This window comes from Tinamus guttatus, unplaced genomic scaffold, assembly GCF_059628265.1.
Source record: "Tinamus guttatus ecotype Peru unplaced genomic scaffold, ASM5962826v1 Tinamus_guttatus_pri_ptg000649l, whole genome shotgun sequence".
Classification (NCBI taxonomy): domain Eukaryota; kingdom Metazoa; phylum Chordata; class Aves; order Tinamiformes; family Tinamidae; genus Tinamus; species Tinamus guttatus.
The window spans coordinates 2,051,119-2,070,441 of NW_028289183.1; the positions used below are offsets into that span (position 1 = coordinate 2,051,119).

Genomic DNA, 19,323 nt, shown 5'->3' on the forward strand with positions numbered 1-19,323 from the left:
CAGGAATCTTCATATGAGTTTGCACCAAAATGGCATGTTCGGACTAGGGAAATCAGTAACATTTAACATTTCTAGGAACAATAATACCTGGTTGTGAAAAAACCAGCCTTTTGCTTAGCCATTAATACATGTTTGCCAGTGTCAGCAACTGGAACGTGTATATGAAATCCAGTGTCCTCTAAAAAACACTGGCCTAAACCCATTGAATCAACCCAGCTTTTGTGTGTCAGAAGCGGCTCCCATGGCCGGTATCCCACAGTTTGGTTTAGGAATGTGTGATTCCGTGTGTCCTTTGGCTGGTGCTGGGCTTTGGGCTCAGCCTCTGACCTGCTTGCTCACGTGGTGGCCGATGCAGCCCCACTGAATGGAAGTGCTGCTCAGAAGGGCGATGGTAGTTGTGAAAAGCAGGTAATTTTCTCGTCCAGTGTCAGTGTTGGGCCTTTTGTAGCTTCATACTGGCCACATAATCGTTTGGGTTCATCTCTTTTTTTTGTGTGTTGTTCTTTTTTTTCATATATTTGTGATGCGGTCCTCTGCAGGAGGGGATTGTCTTTCCGACAGTGGTTCAGTTAGTATTTCATTGCATTGACGTTTGGAAGAATTACCCAAAGGCGCATTTGAGGCCTCTTTCAGTTTTCTTTTTCTTTCCAGAGCACAGAAGCTGAATCCCATGAATAATGCAGACGATATCAGGAAAAAACTGGAGGTATAGAAGACACAGTGGAAATTTCTAGTTATGTCCACCAGGAAACCTGAAATAGGAATCACAGTTTAGTCGAAAAGACAATGCATACTAAAAGCAACTGTATGTTAAACCTAAATCACTTGTCAAGTTGGCTATAGATAAACATTGTCAGATGAGTTCAGTTTTCTTCTGTAGATTCTAGAGCTGCTCACATTTGTAGTCCCTGCCCAGGTGGTGTTTATGCTTCCATGTAAAACATTTCCCAATAAACTGAGAAATTGGAGGGAAAAAAGGAAGCTGGATTTTTTTTTCCCCAGACTGCTGATTCGTTGTGTTTACTCAGTAGAGAATCCCTGTGCCACTGCCCTTCACTGGATTTTTGGACTTCTTGCATCCCAGGTCAGAACACTGAGCAAGTAAATAGAGAATTATCTCCAAAATCAATGTGTTCTGGTCTGTAAGCTGAAACCTCATCTTCTTTTAACAGCGCATAATCAGGATGAGGAAAATTCACAGCACAGCAAGTATTATAACTAATTTTAAGTGTCTCAAAATAAAATATTTAAGAGTATTAACCTGAAAGATGGAAAGGCCATATTCAAGTAAAACATCTGGTACTTCCTATACAGGCTGCATGTATATATGGATTACTGGAGTAAAGTTTGCTTTCTGCATGCAGTCTTAAGTAAGAATTGCCAACGTTTCCTTTCATAATGGGGCAATGTTTCCTTTCATAGTGGGTTTGCTTTAGCAGACTTCAGGAGTCTAAATAAGAATGGAATTATTCTTACTATGCTTTATTGTGCCCATCTGCCTTTACTATCAGCTGTTCAAGAAAACACTCTTTTTCTTCACTTTGAGAAAAGTGTAACTTTAATGCCTGGGAATATAGTGTGAAATACAGTGCATATTGTCATCCTGTTCTTAGAAGAGGCAAATATTTTACTGCTGAATGATGCACAATTCATTGTCTGGAGGAGAGAACTGAAACCCAGAATTGATTCATGCTCAGGTTCATATTTCTCACTTATCAATCGAATGTGCTTCTATACTGCAGGAGCAGTTGTGTCTTCAACAGGTCATTTTAGCAGTGCTTGGAGTGATCCAGTGATTTTGGAATAATATATTGGGTTGGAGGCAGCAATTAACTCCCTGTCACCAGAGCAGAATGAATAAATTCTAGGGCTCAGAAAGAAGGGTGAGTAGAAGCTTTTACTGCAAGGTCCTTGAATAATGTAAAACCAGCAATGCTTCTGATCACAGGAAATGTGTTTAACTGGACATTTGCAATTCCTTGAGACTTCACAGGTAAAACAATGCAAACTAGCAAAGCAGTGAAAGAGCTCTTAGATAGCAGGATCCCACCACTGTAATTCTTAAGAAACAAAACAAAACAACTCATCACATTCATGGCTATCAAAGCTGCATAACAAATAGGTCACATTCACTGTCTGCTCTTGCTTCAGTGATGCTTGGGCACCTGTGGAGATGGCGTGAGAAGGCGGGTTGGAGATTTTCTGATTCTCCCTTTTATTTTGCTCCCCTGCATAACACACCTGCCTGCATGGGCTTGGGAGCTCCGTCTTTCCTCCTTATGCTCCCAAATGCTTGTCACTAGGGAGTCTTAATAACCTATTCTTCCCCAGTCTGCCTTAACAGCTTCTCTCACCTGTGAGAGGAGGTCCAGTGAGGAGAGTGATGCTCTCCAGGATGGTGAAGAGACCTAAAGCACTTGAGAACCTGTCCGTCTCCACCACATCCATTAGCACCTGGAAGAGGAGTGCCCCAATGCCGCTCATGGCTATGCTGAGGGGGACACAGTAGAGGATGAGCACACTGAACTTGGCTGAAATGATACAGATGAAGTTGCTGAGCCCGCAGAGGAGCACAGCCAGGCAGAACAGGTAGATCCGTCTCCCTGTGAAGAAACTGAGTCCTGAGAGCAGCCCTGTCAAAGGGCGTATGAAGATGTTGATGAAACCAATCACTGAGATGAGGAGAGCTGCCATGCGTTCCTCCACCCCGCTGTGGATGGCATAAGGCACGAGGTAGATGTGGGGTAATGCAAAACCCAACATCATCCAGGTCACTCCAATAGTGTAAATTTGATAACCTTTGTTTTGGCAGAAGATGTCAAAAGCCAGGTACTTCTTCAGCACCTGGAAGCATGCAGTCCTCCTGGCTGGCTGCACCTTTGGGTGGGGAGAGGACCCCCCATTGGCCAACTGTGTCTCTTCTGCTTCTCTCCCTGGCTGTTCTCCAGGCCTGGCCGGATGTAGTAACGATTTTGATGCCAGCTGAACGGGTCTTATAATGGCTCCACAAACACAGCAGTTCAAGAGGATCCCTCCAAAGATGAGGAAAGTGTTTCTCCAGCCCATCTCATCCAGCAAGTACTGAGAAAGGAGTGGCCACAGCGTTAAGCCAAGAGAGACGCCCGTCGATGCCATGGCATTGGCCAAGGCTTGCCACCGTACAAAGTAGTAGCGCAACGAAGTCACTCCTGCCTGGAAGCTGAAACACATTCCCAGACCTAAGGAAAGGGTGAAATAAAAAAAAGACAGAACGTGATGATCAGAGGCCTGGAACGTCTGCCCTATGAGGAGAGGCTGAGGGAGCTGGGCCTGTTCAGCCTGGAGAAAACTGAAAGGGGACCTGGTCAGTGTCTAGAAGTACCTCAAGGGAGGGAGTGAGGAGGATGGGGCTGGCCTCTTTTCAGTGGCGGCCACTGACAGAACTAGAGGTAATAGCCAAAGCTGAAGCATCAAAAGTTCCACAGGAACTTAAGGAAAAAATTCTTGACAGTGAGGGTGCCAGAGCACTGAACAGGCTGCCCAGAGAGGTTGTGGAGCCTCCTTCTCTGGAGATCTTCAAAACCCGCTTGGACGCAGTCCTGTGCCACGTGCTCTAGGTGACCCTGCGTGTGCAGGGTGTTGGACTGCATGATCTCTAGAGGTCCCTTCCAACCTTAAGGATTCTGTGATGCTCTTGTGCCATCTTGCAAGGTGAAAGGAGCCCAAAATCAGAGCATACCCACAGATGACAGCTTTTATCATGGAAGTATTTCCTCATCTTGCAACCCCCAGTGTTTAATGCTCAGTAGCCCTGCACAGGAGGTGAAGAAGGATGTCCTAGGTGAATTAAACTCTTCATGTTCTTAGGTATACTAAATACCCTGATCGAACCTGACATTTGTCTGGGGCACACTAAGAGTATCACAGAATGCTCTTAGTTTATTTGGGAATTATATAGAAGTTAGAAATTATAGAGTTTATTTAGAAATTAATAATGTATTTAGAATGCTCTTGGTTTATTTAGAAAAATACCAAGGACTTGTTTCTCTATATACTGCAGGCAGCAGACAGTGCTGCTTTCTGACACTTTCCTCAGGCTCAGAGAGTTTCTTGGTGGTTTTAACTCTATGCAATGCGTGCTGCTTAGCTTGCAAGATCCAACAGGGTTCAGCTACAAAGTGACCTGGCTGCAGAAACTCATTTCTCTGTGTGTGGAGGAAAAAAAAAAAAAAAAAAGAGCAGAACAACTGATATGTAAAGGAAATATTTGGAGAGGAAATGTTCCCATATGTTACTTCTATTCAAAACCAACACGTTCTTTTGTTAGAAGAAGATATCTCCATGTTTCCTTAGATTGGGAGTGGTGAATGATAAGTGCAGGGAACTTGCGAAGAAAGTTGTCCCAAACAATTTTCTCAAATACAGAAGGTTGTGAAGCTACTGAAAAATACAGGCACCTTTTCTCTCCGTCATTAGGATCCCATAGCTCTGCACAGCTCAAGGAGGTGCTTTCTAGTGCGCTCGGGGGAATCTATTCATTAAACAACTGCTGAGCAGGGGTGGGGGGTTTGGTTCATCCTGTTCATCAACTGAGTGAAAAAAGGGAGCGTTGGGTCTGGACTCTGCTCATTCCCAAAACTTCCCGCCTCAACGCGCCCAAGCCGAGTGCAGCAGCCGGGTTTCCCTGCTGTGCTGTGATACTCACCAGTGATGAAGCCGGCCGTTAGGTAGAGCTCGCTGAGGGACGTGCAGAAGGAGCTGGCCACCATGCCCACGCCGCTGAGCAGACCCCCCAGCATCACAGCAACGCGGCAGCCAAAGCGCTTCACCAGCAGGCTGCACAGCGGCCCTGGCAGCGGAGGAGCACAAGGAAAGAGGTTACGGAGCAAGGAAATACCTTCTGTGGGAGGTTGTCCTCTAAGAACTGCTGCAAGTGTCAGAGCTCATGGTGCAATCTAGTCTATAGACCCAGAGCGTTGTCCCAGCAGCGTCGTGTTGCAGAGAAGCCAGAAATAGGAAATTTGTTCTTTCATCCTCCCAACTCGTTGGTCTCCTTGCGAGCTGAAGGGAAAGTTCCTGTCATCTGCTTCGTTGCTGGACATTAGCTAGGATCTCCAAGCCTCCTTATGATAGAATCTAGGTAAAAGGCTTGGAAATGGGATGGAAGAAGGGCCTTCAAGGGTCACTCCAGTGATATGATACTCTGGGAATTATTTGAAAGGGGTTAGGGCTTGGACATGGATTTCTGGCTACTGAGTAAGAGACTGTAAGCAGGGGACTATTTCTGCTTCCACACTCATTTCACTGGTTTCCAAATATTCTGCCACAAAATTGCCTAAATTTCCCTTGGCTCCCCTCTACCTAGATGAAATTCCCTGCAAGAGGAGGCAGATCATCTCTGGAACGAATCAAGGATGGGAGAAAAATACACATCCTTGGGGAGGATTATGTCAAAATGCACGGAGAGGCTTATTCTTGTCTGTGTTGGAATCCATCTATGCTTCAGGCCACGGCAACCAAGCTGCAGCTTGTGGAGTCTTGCAGCTGTCCTGCAAGTTATCTTCCTGGGAAAACAATCAGGTGTAACTGTCAGCACAGGTCTTCCCACGTGCCGGTCCTGGCATACCTGGCAAGGGTATGTCAGGAGAACGGCGTCCACTTCCAAGAGGACACGGGCGCAGGAGCAGCCCACACGCGTGCCGGTTCCCGCTCCCGTGCCTCCGGCACAAATAACGCAGGGGCACGAGCGAGATTCCGGTGCAGGTAGGATCCTACGGAGAGCCGGAGCCCGGGTCTGCCCTGACCAGAAACCTGTTTTTTTGTTGTGTGCTGACATTGCTGGCAGGCTTTCCTAAGAAGTGAGTATGTTATTTCATCAGAAAAAAAAAAAGAACAAATAGGCATGGAAGTGTACGTTTTAGGCCAGTTAATTCTTTAATTTTCACAGACTTGGGGTGAATTCCATGTGATAATGCCAGATGGCAAATTTGCATATTTGCAAATCGCATTGTAATACTGCATTGTAATATTGCATATTTAGGTTTCTTCATTTTGGGGCAGAAGATGAGCTCAAACTCGCAGAACGTCAGCGGGAAACACGCTGCGCTCTGCGTGCTCCGGTAGAAGCAGAGAGCTTCTCTTTCTGTTCCTTTGAGGATCCACAAAGATTTCCAGATTTTATCTTATTTTCTCTGTAACTTATAAGGTAAAAAAGCAAATTGAGCATGGTTCTAAGCTTCAGAATCAGCCTTCAATCAGTGTGGTAAAATACCCTGTTGTATCTTTGTGACTTAAAACAATGACTGGTTTGAAATAAAATCCCTGGAGTCAAGCAAACAATGGAGGGCTATTAAAATTAAGATTGCAGCTGTTTGTATTTTGATCAGCTGTGGACATTTTCACCTCAGACTTCAACTGACCTTTGAAAAAATAATCAGCAGGCTCAGCAAGCTGGGGGCTGCATTATTCGTCGTTGTGCTGAAGATACTGTGCTTGGTACTCCTGTTACCCCACCCCATGCTGCCAGAAATCCTAAACTGAAATCTCCAAAATGATGAGGTCAGTTTTAAAAATCATAAGGGTTTTTCATTATTTATTCCTGCTAACTTGCTCTTTTTTCCTTTTCAAATGTTATTTTCTCCCTTGCTTGGGGCTTTTGTGCTTTGCCCTGCAAAAATGATGTCAGTAAAACTCCTGCATTCCTTCTTACGTGAGCTGGAGAGTTACGTGTTCCTAAGGATCAAGAAACAGGAGCCTCTGAGGGCTTGAACTCTTGCATTTCCCCTATTAAGGACAGTCATAGACTCCTGAGGCCTCTTGAACGATCCTTATTTCAACATAATTAGCCATGGCTTTTTCCTAGGAGCATTGCATGGGTAATGAGCAATGTTTGGCTTAATAAGTTATCAGCTACTGTTTGCATTGTGCCTTTCCCTGCTTCCCTCCAGAGCTCACTGGGCTGAGGTTGGCTCTGCTGCACGCGACCGTCTCACTTGACCGATGAGTCAGAAAATAGAATTTTCTGTCAATTTCCCTGTCTGTTTACTAATTTTGAAACTTTTTTTTTTCTTTCAGTTACTCTCAGTTAAAAAGACTAAAGGAGAAGAGAGAAGAGCCTGTAAGAGGTGCTGTAGCAGAAAGCTATTTTGGAAAGGGTTCAAATGCCGATATGATGGATGCAACCTAAGAACCTGAATCAAATAGAGCCTGGGTCACTGCAAAGACACTTAGAACTGTCAGGTTTGGCCTGGGAGGGGATCTTCCCTCTCTGATTTTCCATTGTTTTTACTCCTTGGTGTACAGCTATGTCACTCCTGGAGGACAAGTACAAGTTACTGCTGTAAGAGCCTCTGTGGGATAGGATATATGGTGAGCCAAGTGACGGCCAGCTTGGAACTGTGCTGGTTATGCCTTGTCAAACTCCCAGTGAGTGTAATTAGCAGTTATCTACTCTTGTCTAGTTTAAACCTTTGCATGTGTTTATTGCTATGTGTTATCTTTTGCTGTGGTTCTGGCCTCTAAATTATTTCATTTGTCAAGTAAGTCGGAGAGTCGATGCTTTTCTGCTGACGCTGCTGGATTTGTCCTGCCCGGATGGGTCAGGGTGAGCAGCATGTGGGCGCTGGGGGGTTCAAGGGCCGTTTCCCAGAGCGAGCGGGTGCCGCTGGGCTCCCCGGCACTGCAGCAGCAGCAGGGGATGGGGATGGCGATGGGAAGCAGCACCGGGAATGCCCCTTCTCCCCACTCGCAGCCCCACGGGTGCTGCTCTCCCGCTGTGCCCGTCCCTCCCGCCGCCGCTTTCCGTGTTTTTGCAGCGGGCCTGGGAAGGGGCAGCCTCCCACTCCCGTGTCTGGTGGCTCTGGGCCAAGTCCTGCACCGCAGAGCGTGAACCTGCCGTGGCCTCAACATCAGCATGACTCAGACCTCCTGGGCTTTTATGTGTCCCTTGCTATAAAGTGTCACCTTTCACCAGCGCAGGAGCGGGGCGTGCGTGAGCCGAGGGCCTCGCTGCACAGTCTGCTGTTCTCTTTGCCACAGAAAACCACACTTGATGGGTTTTGGGGTTCCTGCCCTGCATTTTGTATGGGGAAAGTAGGGCCTGGTTCCCAGGGGGGCCTCCCGCCCCGTGGTGGAGGGAGCACCAGCTCCCACCCTTTCCCTGTCCCACAGTGTCCTGCACCTGGGTCACCTCCATTCCCGCATCCCTGCCTGGGCCTGTGCTCGGTGCCACCACCCCGTGTCCCACTCTCCCTGGAGGAGATGCCAAAGCCTTTGGCACCTCTGCCACCACCGGGAACATGCTCGGCATGGGGCAGGTGGAAGGGGCCATGCCACCTTTCTCCAGCACAGGAGCAGGGTGCACGTGAGCCGCGGGCCTCGCCGGATCCTCGGCTCCTGGGTAGCCCTGGGGTGGCCTGTTGGCAGCACGAGCACAGAGGCCGCGCGTGGAGGGTCCGGTGGCAGCAGGCCGGGCAGACCTCGGTCTGCCGGGTGGTCTGGTCCCCCCAAACAAGGGTCCCTGCTGTCTCCTAGGGGTGCTGTGGCCACCGCGGAGGCCTCACTTACCGCCCGCGTGCAGCACGGCCACCATGATGGAGGGGAACCACGACGTCTCGCTGTTGGTAGCGTGGAAGTCATGCTGGAGGTCGGTGAAGAAGATGCCGATGCAGGAGGGGAAGCCGAGCGTCAGCCCCTGCAGCAGCACCACGGCGAGCAGCACCATCCAGGCCCAGCCGCGGTCCTGCACCTTGGTGGCTTCGCGCGGCGCCGCTCCTCGCGGGGACATGGCGGCTCCGTGTCCTGCGCCGGCCTGCCGGGCACGGCAGCGGGGCTACCAGGCAGCCCTGGGCAGCAGGGCTTGCGGTGGCCTTGCACTCAGCCTCTCCGGCACCTTCGCGCTTCTCATTTCTCCCTCCCTTCTCGCCCGGGATCCTGGCAGCGAATTACTTGAGCAACGGGCGCCTTCCCCTTTTATATTTCACAAGAGCGCGAGCGCGGCCAGGTACGGGCCTGACCACACCTCCTCGGGGCGAGGAATTGGCCTTGCCCTGTTCCCGCCCTGGTTTTCCCTTTCGCCCGCTTTCATCATGCGGAGTCCCCTTGCTGGCAATTGCTAAGGTCACCAAGTCCTCGGAGCGTGAGGACAAGGAAAAACGTGTAAATGCCAAGAAAAAGAGAACTGGATAAAGCCCCTGGCCGAGCTCTTTCCAGAAAACGGCTGCCCTTCCAGTTGCAAGTGCTGGTGCTGAAAAGCTGTTTTTTCTAATGTCATCGATTGCTTAGGATCCAGTGATCTCCCTTGCCTTCCCTCTGTTCAGAGCTAGAGCCTCTTCCGAGCTCCCAGCGTGGGTTTCTTTGAGCCCAGACGTGGGAAACGCGGCGCCAAGTCATCCCCGGTCCGCTCCGCGCGAGTGAACGCGCATAAAGAAAAACAAATCTGCTCTGGCAGCCGCATGGGCGCGAGCACGGCGGCCCTGAGGCACGGGGCAGTATTTATCTAGCACCTAAGCAGCGCTTTGCCCCCAGAGCAGCCTCTGCGGAGCCGCTGCGGCAGAGGGGGAGCTCGCGCCGGGCTCCGTGCGGGCCCGCGCCGTACTCACGGTGCTGGTCTCGTGTGGCAGGCTGCGAGCCGGCGCGGGAGAGCGGCGCCGCCGGCCTGTCCCCCGCGCCACTCGTTCCCGCTCAGACGCGGCGGCTTCCGCAGCGCCCTGGGGCTTTCCCGGAGCGTTCCGTGGGCGGCAGCGCACGCGGCATGGCGAGCGCAGGCAGGGGAAGGGCTCCCGCGTGCGGAGCGCGGGGCCGGGCTCGGCCCGCTCCCCCTTTGTCCCCTGCAGCTGGCAAGGAGAATGTGGCCGATTCAAGCGCTTGTCTCGCTGCTGTGAATTCATTGAGTCCCCTAAAACCTCTCCCCGGCAACGGCAGCCTGGAGAAGAGGCAGCCGCCCAGTTCCCATCCCTGCGACACGGCACTTGTGCAGCGCCGGCTCCCAGGCCTCTCCCGGCGCCGCACGACTGAGTGAAGCCTGTGGGAACGGCGGGGCCCTGGCTTACCGCTGCTATCGGGATTTGGCTTCACGTGCACGAGGGGATCCGAACCCTGCGGCATCCCGCCCGTGCCTCAGTTTCCCTCAGCTGGGACAGGGCTAGCGGCCGCCGGACCCGCACGCGCGGCATGGCCGCCGTGTGCCTCCCAGCACGTTTTTATTAGCCTGCAAATACCGCCGGCAGCCAGGTCGCCAGCAGCAGCTTGGCAGGGACCTGGCGCCCACAGCCGGAGGCGAGCGGGCCAGACCGGGCAGGAAGGTGCTGCCACCCGAGACGCCCTGGGGCTGGGCTGACGCTGCTGGCGGGTGGGTGGAAACAGAACCGGGAAGCGTGAAATAAGACGAGGAGGAAGGTGCTCCGTGACCAGCAGATGCCGGAGCAGGGAGGGAGCGGGGAGCCACGGTCGCCTCATGCTTTGGGAGCGGGCACAAGGCCGCGCGCGCTGGAGCGGGATGTACACAGTTCTGGGGAGCTGCTGCCTGAGGGGACCCTCGAAGCCCCTCTGCCCCGCTTGCTCAGCAGCTCCACGGGCCCTGCTGGGCACTCACGGCCCCACGTGGGTTTGGGGGCTGCCCGGGAGCGCCTGACCAACACCTGGGAGCTCCCTGTGCCTTGGGCCAAAGACTGACTCCACTCCGGCAATGGGATTAGCAAAGACTTGTCTGACACTGAAGCGGGCAGAATTTATTTTAGGTTTTTTTTTTTCTTTTTAATATTATTTTTAGTCAGGGGGACCAAACAGCGCAGCAGTGGCGTGATCGCATCTCTGAGACCAGGGTGAGGTCAGGTCTAATCCACTCTAAACAACCAGCTCGGCCTCAGGGCCAGGACAGCAGAGCTGTCCCAAAGCACCGCTTTATCCTGAGAGTTTCCTAAGCACATCCCATAGCATCACTCCCCTGGCCTCCTCCAACAAAGGGAGCCAGGGTCCCACTGCCACTAACTGGGCTTAATTAGCCTGAGTAGCCCCATCTGGGGCTGCCACCCACCTTGCTCCCCTGTTCTATTTAAGCTCAGCTCCTCAGCCTGCTTTAGGCTGATCTGTCTCAGTACAGTCCTTGTTCTCCTGGCTGGATATTGACTCAGTCTTACTGCTTTACACCCTTTAACCACCATTAATTGGGCTGATTAGTGCTACCAGGTGAGAAATCCCCTTCTGGGGAATCACTGGACCCAGCCGGATGCTTGTTAGGTAGCATGGGGAGTGTCACTGCTTGGCATGGAGGTGGGAGATGTGGGTTTGGGATGCAGCTGGCACTAGCATGTACCAACAGCTTCCCTGGCATGGGAGGAATCTGGCAAGACATGTCTTGTCCCTGCTTTCACTCAGCGAGCACCTCCCTGGGGGGATGGCAGGTGCATGTGGGTCACCCCACAACTGCCTACTCCTGATGTGCTGTGGTGCCCTGCGTGCTCGTGCCCCAGCGTCACCTCCTGGAAGTGATCATGGGACAGCCTGGAGGTGCCTGCTGTGCCAGCAAGGAGCCCTGAGGGCTTGCTGAGGCCTGGGGAGGCTGCTGGGTTGTGTGCTAAGGAGGGATGTGTGTGTGAGAAGGGGATGCTGCATAGGGGCAAAGGGTTGGGAGGGTGACATTCCTGAAAACTGGCTCTTTTGCAGATGTGAGGTTGCCCTAATCCATGAGCTGTGCAAGGCTGCAGAACTGCCCCCTGCCATGCCAGCCCCCAGGAATCGCACCCGCCGCCTGACACGCAGGACCTTTAATAGCGCCCAAAAAGGTGGCGGGGAAAACAAGCCTCTACTCGGGGTGTCGCTTCAAGGTGATGGAGCCGCCGCTGCTCACCATGAAGGCCGGGTACAGGGGCTCCGTGAAGGTGGCCAGGAAGCGGTAGATGAGGTTGGGCGTGTTGGTGATGCCGTAGAAAGTCAAGGAGCCGGCGGCGTAGTCGAGGAAGACGCCGATGGTGCGGTAGTAGCCGCCCTTGAGGGTGGTCTGGACGTTGTCGTGCCAGGCGGAGAGCTGCAGCGAGTCCCACTCGAGGCACCACGAGGCGCTGTTCCTGCCCATGAGGTAGAACACGTGGCTCTTGCCCGCCTGGCGCTGGCGGCTGTAGGTGGCGCCCAGGCAGAGCCACGAGTCAGACACCTCGGCCTCCCAGTAGTGGCGGCCCTCGCAGAGGCTCCGCGAACAGGCCACCTGGGGCCAGCAGCCGAAGCCCGGGCAGGAGGCGACGAAGGCGTCGAGCAGGATGCACACGTTGAGCGCCGAGCGCGTCTCCTGCAGCAGCAGCAGCTCCTCGCTGGCCGTGCTCGTGTCCCAGTTGAGCTCGCAGTAATCTGCGGCGCGAGAGGGGCGACCCGCTTAGACCCTGTCCCGCTCCCGGCTTATATAATATTTTATAACATCTATAACTCTCCTGCTGGTCCGTCTGGTGTTTCCCCTGGGCCCTCCTGGATGGGGAAGAGGTCTCACCGTGTGTTGCCCCATGGCTGGTTGTTGCCGTGGCTCTTCATAGGTAAAATAGCCCTGATGATTTAGGAGGCTTTGCACTCATTTTTGGGAAACCTACTGGCTCTGAGTTACCCACTGGGTGCATGGTGGCACAGCACAGCCCTCCCACCCTGCTACCCTTGGAGCTAGGATTGACAGAGCTTGGGACTGGCAGCTCCTTCCCTGTCTGTAGCCATCGTGTCAGGAAGATTGGAGGCTTTAAAAGTTGCTTTTTAAGTCTCCTCCTGTAAATAACTTCCCATTAAGGCACAGCACCCTGTTTGGGGCAGGCAGGGAAGGACTTGTGGGATAGTGGAGATGTTCCGCTAGAATCCATGGAATTTGGCTGTAGGGAGCCAGCTGGGCTCCAGGTTTCCAGCCAAGAGCAGAGGCTTTGGCAGTGCTGCTTGGCTGCTGCCCCTGCTGGGTCCTGCTCTGCTTCTTGCCCTGGGATGGTTCCTACAAGCAAGTTGAAGGCGGTGCCCAAGAGCCACAATAAAGCAGAAAAAAACCCAAAATGTCACGCATACATTTTAGGAGACTCTTCCTGTCTGTATCTGCAGGTACAACTTCATTGTTCAGCATTGTGATTCCTGGAAAAGAAGAGGCCAGAGCTGTTCATCCCAATAGGAAACACAGGTCAGTGATGGCTTAGTGCCACTGGGGTGGAGGGGAGACCCAGGGCACAGCAAAACTCTCCACTAAGCTCTTGTTTTACAAGCATAAATTTTGGCACTGGAGTCTTGATATGAGCAAAATCCTGCTTGGCAAATCCCATTCTCCCTACTTTTCATGCGTTTCTCTGCATTCAGATGGGCAAAATGGGGAAAATAAAGGTTGGGACACTGGGAAATGAGGATATTGCAGCATTGCAAAGATGGTAATTTGTTGCAGCAGTATCTCCAAGACATTCATGCAAGATTCCCCAAGACTTGGGAACAGGGTTGTCTTTGGAGGGGTTCTCACTTACCTCTTTTTTAGCTGCTACCATTTGAATTCATCAAGATCATCAGTGTTTGCTTTTTCCTGCTGTTGCCACAGATGTGCTGCTCAGCCAAAAGCTAAAGGAGGAAGGTGCTCACCTTTCCCACCAATTTTCTTGACAAAGCAGAGACCAACTGCTGCCACCTGTGTCTTCAGCTCGCTGAGGCTCTGCTTGAGGCCCATGAAGCTCGAGGACTCCTCGCACTTGGGGCTGAGGACGGGCTTGCTGCAGGCTGCTGTCTCCTTAACCTTGGGGAATTCCTAGGAGTGACAGAGACTTTTGCTGGGAATTGTTAAGGCCGGGTGTTGGTGCTCACCTCTGTTAGGCCACAACCTGGCGGCAATGGCTTTGGGACTGCAAAAATATTGGGGTTTGGAGAAACAGCTTGTTTCTCCAGCCCTGCAAGGGCTAGGGTGTGTAGAGGTTACTTGTCCATATAAAAGTTGGAGCAAACCTTCAGCAGCTGCCTCGGAGCCAGATCTAGGTGGAAGGACATGACTCCCTAGCTAAGGTCTCTGTTTCCCAAACAAGTTGTAAGCTGGACTGGAAATATCTACAGGCTTTTTGCCTGCAAATAGATCCGGCTTGATGACTTTGCATGGGGCGCAAGTGGGTGGGTAGATGACTAACTGACCTTCATCTTTATGCGGAGCGCCTGGGGCAAAGCATATGTTGTGCAAGGTGCATTTACAGCAGTGCCTGGACCTCTGTGCTGCGGGTGTCACCCACAGTGATGGAGTGGGAGGAGGGATGGAGCCGCTGCTTTCCCTCCTGCTCCAGAGCCCGCCCGAGAAGTCGCACCCGGGTGGGTTCATGGGCTCTGCTAAAGCCCTTCTGCATCTTTCACAGCAGCTCAGTTTGTCCGTCCGCAGGCATGAGCGGGCAGGTCAGGAGAGCAAATGGATTTCTGTGCTCCGGGCAAAGCTGGCACCGCGCGGGGAAGCCGAGCTCCCGGTGACTAACAAACACAGGTGTGCGGCGAGGCTGCAGCCCCGGCCGTGCTGCTGCGCCGCGGCCAGGCTCGGCCCTGCCGGAGGGAGCCTCCCTTTGGGGAAGGGATGCCCCAGCAGCCCTTTTGTGCCCTTTCCAGTGCAGAAAAAAAACAGGAAAAAAAAAAAAGAGAATTTAAGTCCTTCCCGGCATGAGGGTTGTGCTGCTTGCTGATTTTGCCCTGTGGATATTGGGGAATCTCAGCAACACTTTCCCTCCCTTGCCTTCCTGCTGGCCGAGCCCCTGGCGTCTGCAGAGGCGCTGGGACCCAGGGTCACCCCGGGCAGGCACCCCGTGTCCAAAGCCCTTGTGCTGCCGCTGGCCTCACCTGCCGGAGCTGCTCCTCGCTGGCCTCCTCAAGCAACCCCGTGAGCCACGTGTCCTGTTTGCGGAGCTGCTCCAGCTTCTCCTGCCGCTCCTGGATGGAGTCGCCCAAGCGGAGCAGGGCCGCGTGCTCCTCTTGGTCGAGGAAGCCCAGCAAGTTCCTGTGGAGCTGCCGGAGCTCCTGCAGGATCTCGGCGAAGCCCCGGTTCACCTCCTCTCGTGCCCGCTCTACCACTTTCTGGGGGAGGGAGACACAGGCTGGGAGCACCAGACCTCCACCTGCAATGGTCTCACTCAGCTGCTTTCTCCAAAAATGGGTCATAGGATCACAGAATAGTAAAGGTTGGAAGGGACCTCTAGAGATCATCCAGTCCAACTCCCCCATGCTCAAGCAGGGACACCTAGAGCATGTGGCACAGGGTCCTTTGGGTTAAGCCTGGATGATTTGCTGTTAATCACAGGAGGGGAAAGAGTCCTGGGTGTCTATAATGTGCTGGCAAGGCCAGCACAGCCGCTGGAAGAGCACCGTCTCTGTCCTGGAGGCACCAAACCCATGTCTCTTTAGCAGATCCTCCATGTGCCTGAGCAAAGACTCACTTAAAAAATGCTCTTAAATGGCCCCTGTGAGCAGCCCTGGCTTTGGCGGGGTGCATTTCTGTGTGGCTCAGAAGTGGGGACCTTACCGTGAGGTGGATCACCCTCGCTTTGTGCTTGAGGCTGTCGGAGGCCACCATCAAGATCTGGTTCTCCAGGTTGGTTTGCGCTTGCTTGATCTCTGCCTGGAAAAGAAGAGCCACGTGTGGTTGGGTGGGAGAGGGGGTGCCAAGGTGCTGCCCACCAGGCCTGTGGGGAGGTTATGGGTGCCCAAGGTGCAGCCCTGGCCGCGTGGTGGAGGAGCCGCCGTCCGCGGAGCTCCTCGGGAGCGGGGCCCTGCTCACCATCTGCCTGGCTCGCTCCGTTGGGCGGCTGCTGGGCTTCTGCGTCCCGCGGCCCCGCGCTCTGCTGTCCCGGCCCGGCGCCTCCTGCTCCTCGGAGCTCGCCGTGGATTCCCAGTCTCCGAGGAGCTCCTCCAGCCAGCAGTTCCCGAGGGCTGAGTCTGTGCGTTGGAGGCGGACGTGGTCCCTGCACAGGTGCCTCATGCACCGCAGGCAGCATCGGGGTGGCCTCTCCTGGCGGGAGGAGCGCAGGTAAGAGGACAGCTCTGTGTCCCCACCGAGGGGACATTTGCCCTGCGCCAGGGCTCCTTCTTGGCCAGCAGGGCTCCTTCTCCTCCCAGGCTGATCCTCATGCAGAGCTGAGGCCGGGAAGCGCCAGGGGCTGCCTGGGCACCTACCTGCTCCGTGAGGCTGCCCATGGCAGCGAGCGCTGCTGGGGTCGTACAGGGGAGGCTCGTGGGGTCGTGGCAGCGCCCGCCCCGGTTCCACTCCGCGGTGGCCGGCGACATCACAGCGGTGCCGGTTGTGACGCCGCGGGGCTCCGCGTGCTCCGGCCGCTGCCCTGAGCCTTCCACTGTGCCCTGCTCTCTCGTGTTGCCATTCTTCACTTTTCCTTTTTCCCCAGAGCCAATCCAGCCTGCAGCTTGGGAAGCACAGGAGCTGAGCTTTGTGCTTTGCATACAGCAGGATACACTGTGGAAAGTGGGAATGTTAGGTTATTGTTTGTTCTTAGTAAGGTAACACAAGCACTGCTGCTGCACATCCAGTACGGCTTCTCAGGAGCGCCAGGAAAGCTCCTGTCTTCTGCAGCGGGGTGTAAAGAAATGGCTTTCAAACCAGAAGTGCAGCCGGCTGCATCACTCGGTACAGGGAGAGGCCGGTGCTTGTGTGAGGCCCAGGCTGCTCCAGCCTGTGGCTTCCACAGAAGCAGTGATGTTTCTGCCCAGGATGTAGCGCTGGATTAAGCGCCATGAGAAACAGCCTGGCTGATGGCCTGGGGCTGGCAGAGGGTCCAGTGCGAGAGCCATCGTGGCCCATTTGCTCTTTTAGGTGCGAGAGCCATCGTGGCCCATTTGCTCTTTTAGGTTAGTGCTGAGGCGGGCGAGCAGGGAGGCTGTGGCTGCAGACCCCGAGCGGCCGCAGTGCTTTGGGTGCTGCTGATGAGACTGTTCTTGACCGTGGGTCCCTTGTCTGCCCAACGCTGCCGCCTCACCCAGCCTGGCTCCGCTCCGTGCAGTGTCTCGAGGTGAGTTTGCTGTTGATGCTGCCCGCAGGCAGGTCTTGTGCCTCAGGATGCTCCGTGAGGCTTCAAGGCACCTTGTTCCTCAGCCTGGGCTCGGCGGTGTCTTGGATCTGACGTGACTTCTGCCTCCCCATGCTCTTGTATGTCCCTTGTGTGGCCCTGCTGGGAGACCCTCATCTTCCCACGATTAAGCCCTGGTATGGGGCCGAGCCAACCTGTCCCTGCTCCATGCGCTCAAAAGGAAGACTAGAAGAACGGGGGATTTCACCTCTATTTATCCCTGCTCCTTCGCTGTTTTGAGCCCAAATTGCCAGTATTATCCAACTCTGAGTCTTGCCAAAGCTCCAGTATCTGTCTCTTGCCTCCCCGCTGCTTGTCCATCTGTTGGTGCCCCTCTTTCACCGTGCTGCGTAAACAGGGAAGAAACGAAACCCAGCTAATCCCCCTGGCTACTAAGGACTCAAAAAGAGGGACGGTAGCAGCGTTCTGGGCAGAAGTAACAGAGCAATATTGAAAATACCCTCTGAGGTCTGAGCCAGCTCTACGTGCCCAGGACAAACTTCTCCCCACAGAGTTGCTGGCTGTGAATACAGCAGAAACTTTTATGTGAGGTGCACTGCATTTTCCCATGTTTTGCCTTTATCTTGGTACTAGCAAGAACATTTTATCTTCAGCCTCATGGGGGAACCTGGCAAGCTGTTTGCAAGCTCCAGCAGGGCCTCTGTGGCACAGAGGAAGGGGCAGAGGTGTCAAACTGGTGTCCGAACTCCTTCCCTGTGTGCTGGGCTGCAGTCATGCAGGGATTTACCACAGAAATGTTGACAAAAATCAGCTACTTCCATTTAACTCTTGGGCTAACAGTCTGCTTGTTTGTGGTTACACTTGGAAATGAGGACTGGTAAACCCATGTTGTTTGGTTTTCTTGTGTTGCAGAAAATCAGGTTCAGATTCAAGCAGGACTCCAGAATCTGATAATGTTCTCCTGCTTGCAAGTCTGTTATTCCTGACTCCAGGACATTTACAGGTACCTAATTTCTATGCTTCTTTCCTCATTAGATAGTGTTTGTGTGGTAAGGTGGCAAGTGAACGTGAAGAAAGCAGCAGGATGCAGACCTGGTTCAAACTTTAAACCTATTTCAGAATCTTTATTGAAAAAAAATTAATCACAGCATCTCAACTGTTATTCAAATACATTTAATAAACAAAGAGAAACAGTAGCAAAGGGCACTGACACGTGACAAACTGTACAAAACCTCCGGGTTCGCAGGCAAACCTGAGGGGAGGCGCCCATGGCCCAGCTGCAGGCCCGGGGGCTGCTCCGTCCCGACGCTCTGCAGCTTGACCATGTCCCCCCTTTGCCTCGGCCCACTCAGTCACCCCTGAGAAGATCGATTTTAAAAATGTGCAGAAACAAAGACACTTTTAAGAGGTTATTTCCAGTCTCACTGTAATGGAACAATTTTGGCCCCTGGGAAACAAACAAAAATGTTACTCTCCATTCCCAGGACTAATGCTTTAAAGAGAACCTTTCTAAGAGATGCAAGTGTCCTTAGATACCCGGCTGATCTCCTACCCCTGTTCATCCACCCTACTTGCCAGAACACACTACCTTCTTCAGAGTGAATGGGACAAATTTTAACTTAGCTTAGTTTTAGTTTGATAGAGTTGTGACTGAGTGAAAGGCAATGGAAGGAAAAGCCCTGTCTTGAGCACAGACAAGATGCAACCGGTGCATAATGCTGAGACCGGTCCATGGTCTCAGGGTAAAGGTGACTAGAGCAGTCAGGAAAGAGGAGAAACCCTCCACGGGGAACGTACCTGCTCTGGTTGTCTTCATGCCTGGTCCCAAGTATCACACAAGAGCTTGTGAACGTCCAGTAACTATCAGATCAGTTTTTTTAACTTGTTCTGTTGAATTTAAAGACTGGGTAATTGAACCCAAGGAGACACAAGTCCCTCGGCACGACCTTACTGCAGAGAGCAGCGTGGAGGGGAAAACCGAGATGCAAGTTGAACAGCCTTCCTTGTGCCTGTGAGTTTAACAGAGCCGTTCCGCTCTGACGGTAACGGTAACGCTCTCTGTGGCAAAGGGGAGGGTGACGGGATCGCTCTCGTGCCAGGCGCTCCTCCAGTGGCCTTCGCTGCGCGCGGGACCTTGGGTGACACGGAAAAGCAGCAAGGTCAGTGTGACTCCCATCTGCTCGAGCTCTCCTGAACTGACCGGCTCCCTTTACGTGACCATCAGCTCAACCTGTTCCTGTTGCCTTCAGGTTGGTATTTCTTGACCACAATCTCCCCTTCTCTGGGGAAGGGAGAGAAGAGAGGGGTGTGAATGGGTTAGAGGGCTTTTAGGCTGCTAACTTGCATACGTGCG

At 53.1% G+C, this 19,323-nt stretch overlaps 2 protein-coding genes across 2 annotated transcripts; both read right to left on the minus strand.

The window, feature by feature from the left end:
• Positions 1-420: 420 nt before the first annotated feature.
• Positions 421-8,764, minus strand: SLC16A5 (solute carrier family 16 member 5). Its single transcript, XM_010216122.2, has 4 exons — positions 8,545-8,764; positions 4,685-4,828; positions 2,355-3,218; positions 421-752 (listed from the first exon to the last, which is right to left on the minus strand). The coding sequence occupies exons 1-4, from the start codon at positions 8,762-8,764 to the stop codon at positions 511-513; spliced, it is 1,470 nt and encodes a 489-aa protein (XP_010214424.2). The 3' UTR covers positions 421-510.
• A 3,015-nt stretch (positions 8,765-11,779) lies between these two features.
• LOC104569167 (tripartite motif-containing protein 16-like protein) lies at positions 11,780-16,215 on the minus strand. The gene is made up of 7 exons (XM_088535862.1): positions 16,105-16,215; positions 15,710-15,940; positions 15,455-15,550; positions 14,776-15,009; positions 13,555-13,717; positions 13,003-13,065; positions 11,780-12,318 (listed from the first exon to the last, which is right to left on the minus strand). The coding sequence occupies exons 1-7, from the start codon at positions 16,213-16,215 to the stop codon at positions 11,780-11,782; spliced, it is 1,437 nt and encodes a 478-aa protein (XP_088391988.1).
• Positions 16,216-19,323: the final 3,108 nt, after the last annotated feature.

Coding starts and splice junctions, on each gene's coding strand:
- SLC16A5 (XM_010216122.2), bottom strand. CDS start 8,764: ATGTCCCCGCGAGGAGCGGCGCCGCGCGAAGCCACCAAGGTGCAGGAC. Junction 3,219..4,684: donor AACGGCCGGCTTCATCACTG/GTGAGTATCACA, acceptor CCCTTTCCTTAG/GTCTGGGAATGTGTTTCAGC. Junction 753..2,354: donor CACTGGACCTCCTCTCACAG/GTGAGAGAAGCT, acceptor TTCCTATTTCAG/GTTTCCTGGTGGACATAACT.
- LOC104569167 (XM_088535862.1), bottom strand. CDS start 16,215: ATGTCGCCGGCCACCGCGGAGTGGAACCGGGGCGGGCGCTGCCACGAC. Junction 15,551..15,709: donor CGGAGCGAGCCAGGCAGATG/GTGAGCAGGGCC, acceptor CTTCTTTTCCAG/GCAGAGATCAAGCAAGCGCA. Junction 13,066..13,554: donor CAAGAAAATTGGTGGGAAAG/GTGAGCACCTTC, acceptor CTTCTTTTCCAG/GAATCACAATGCTGAACAAT.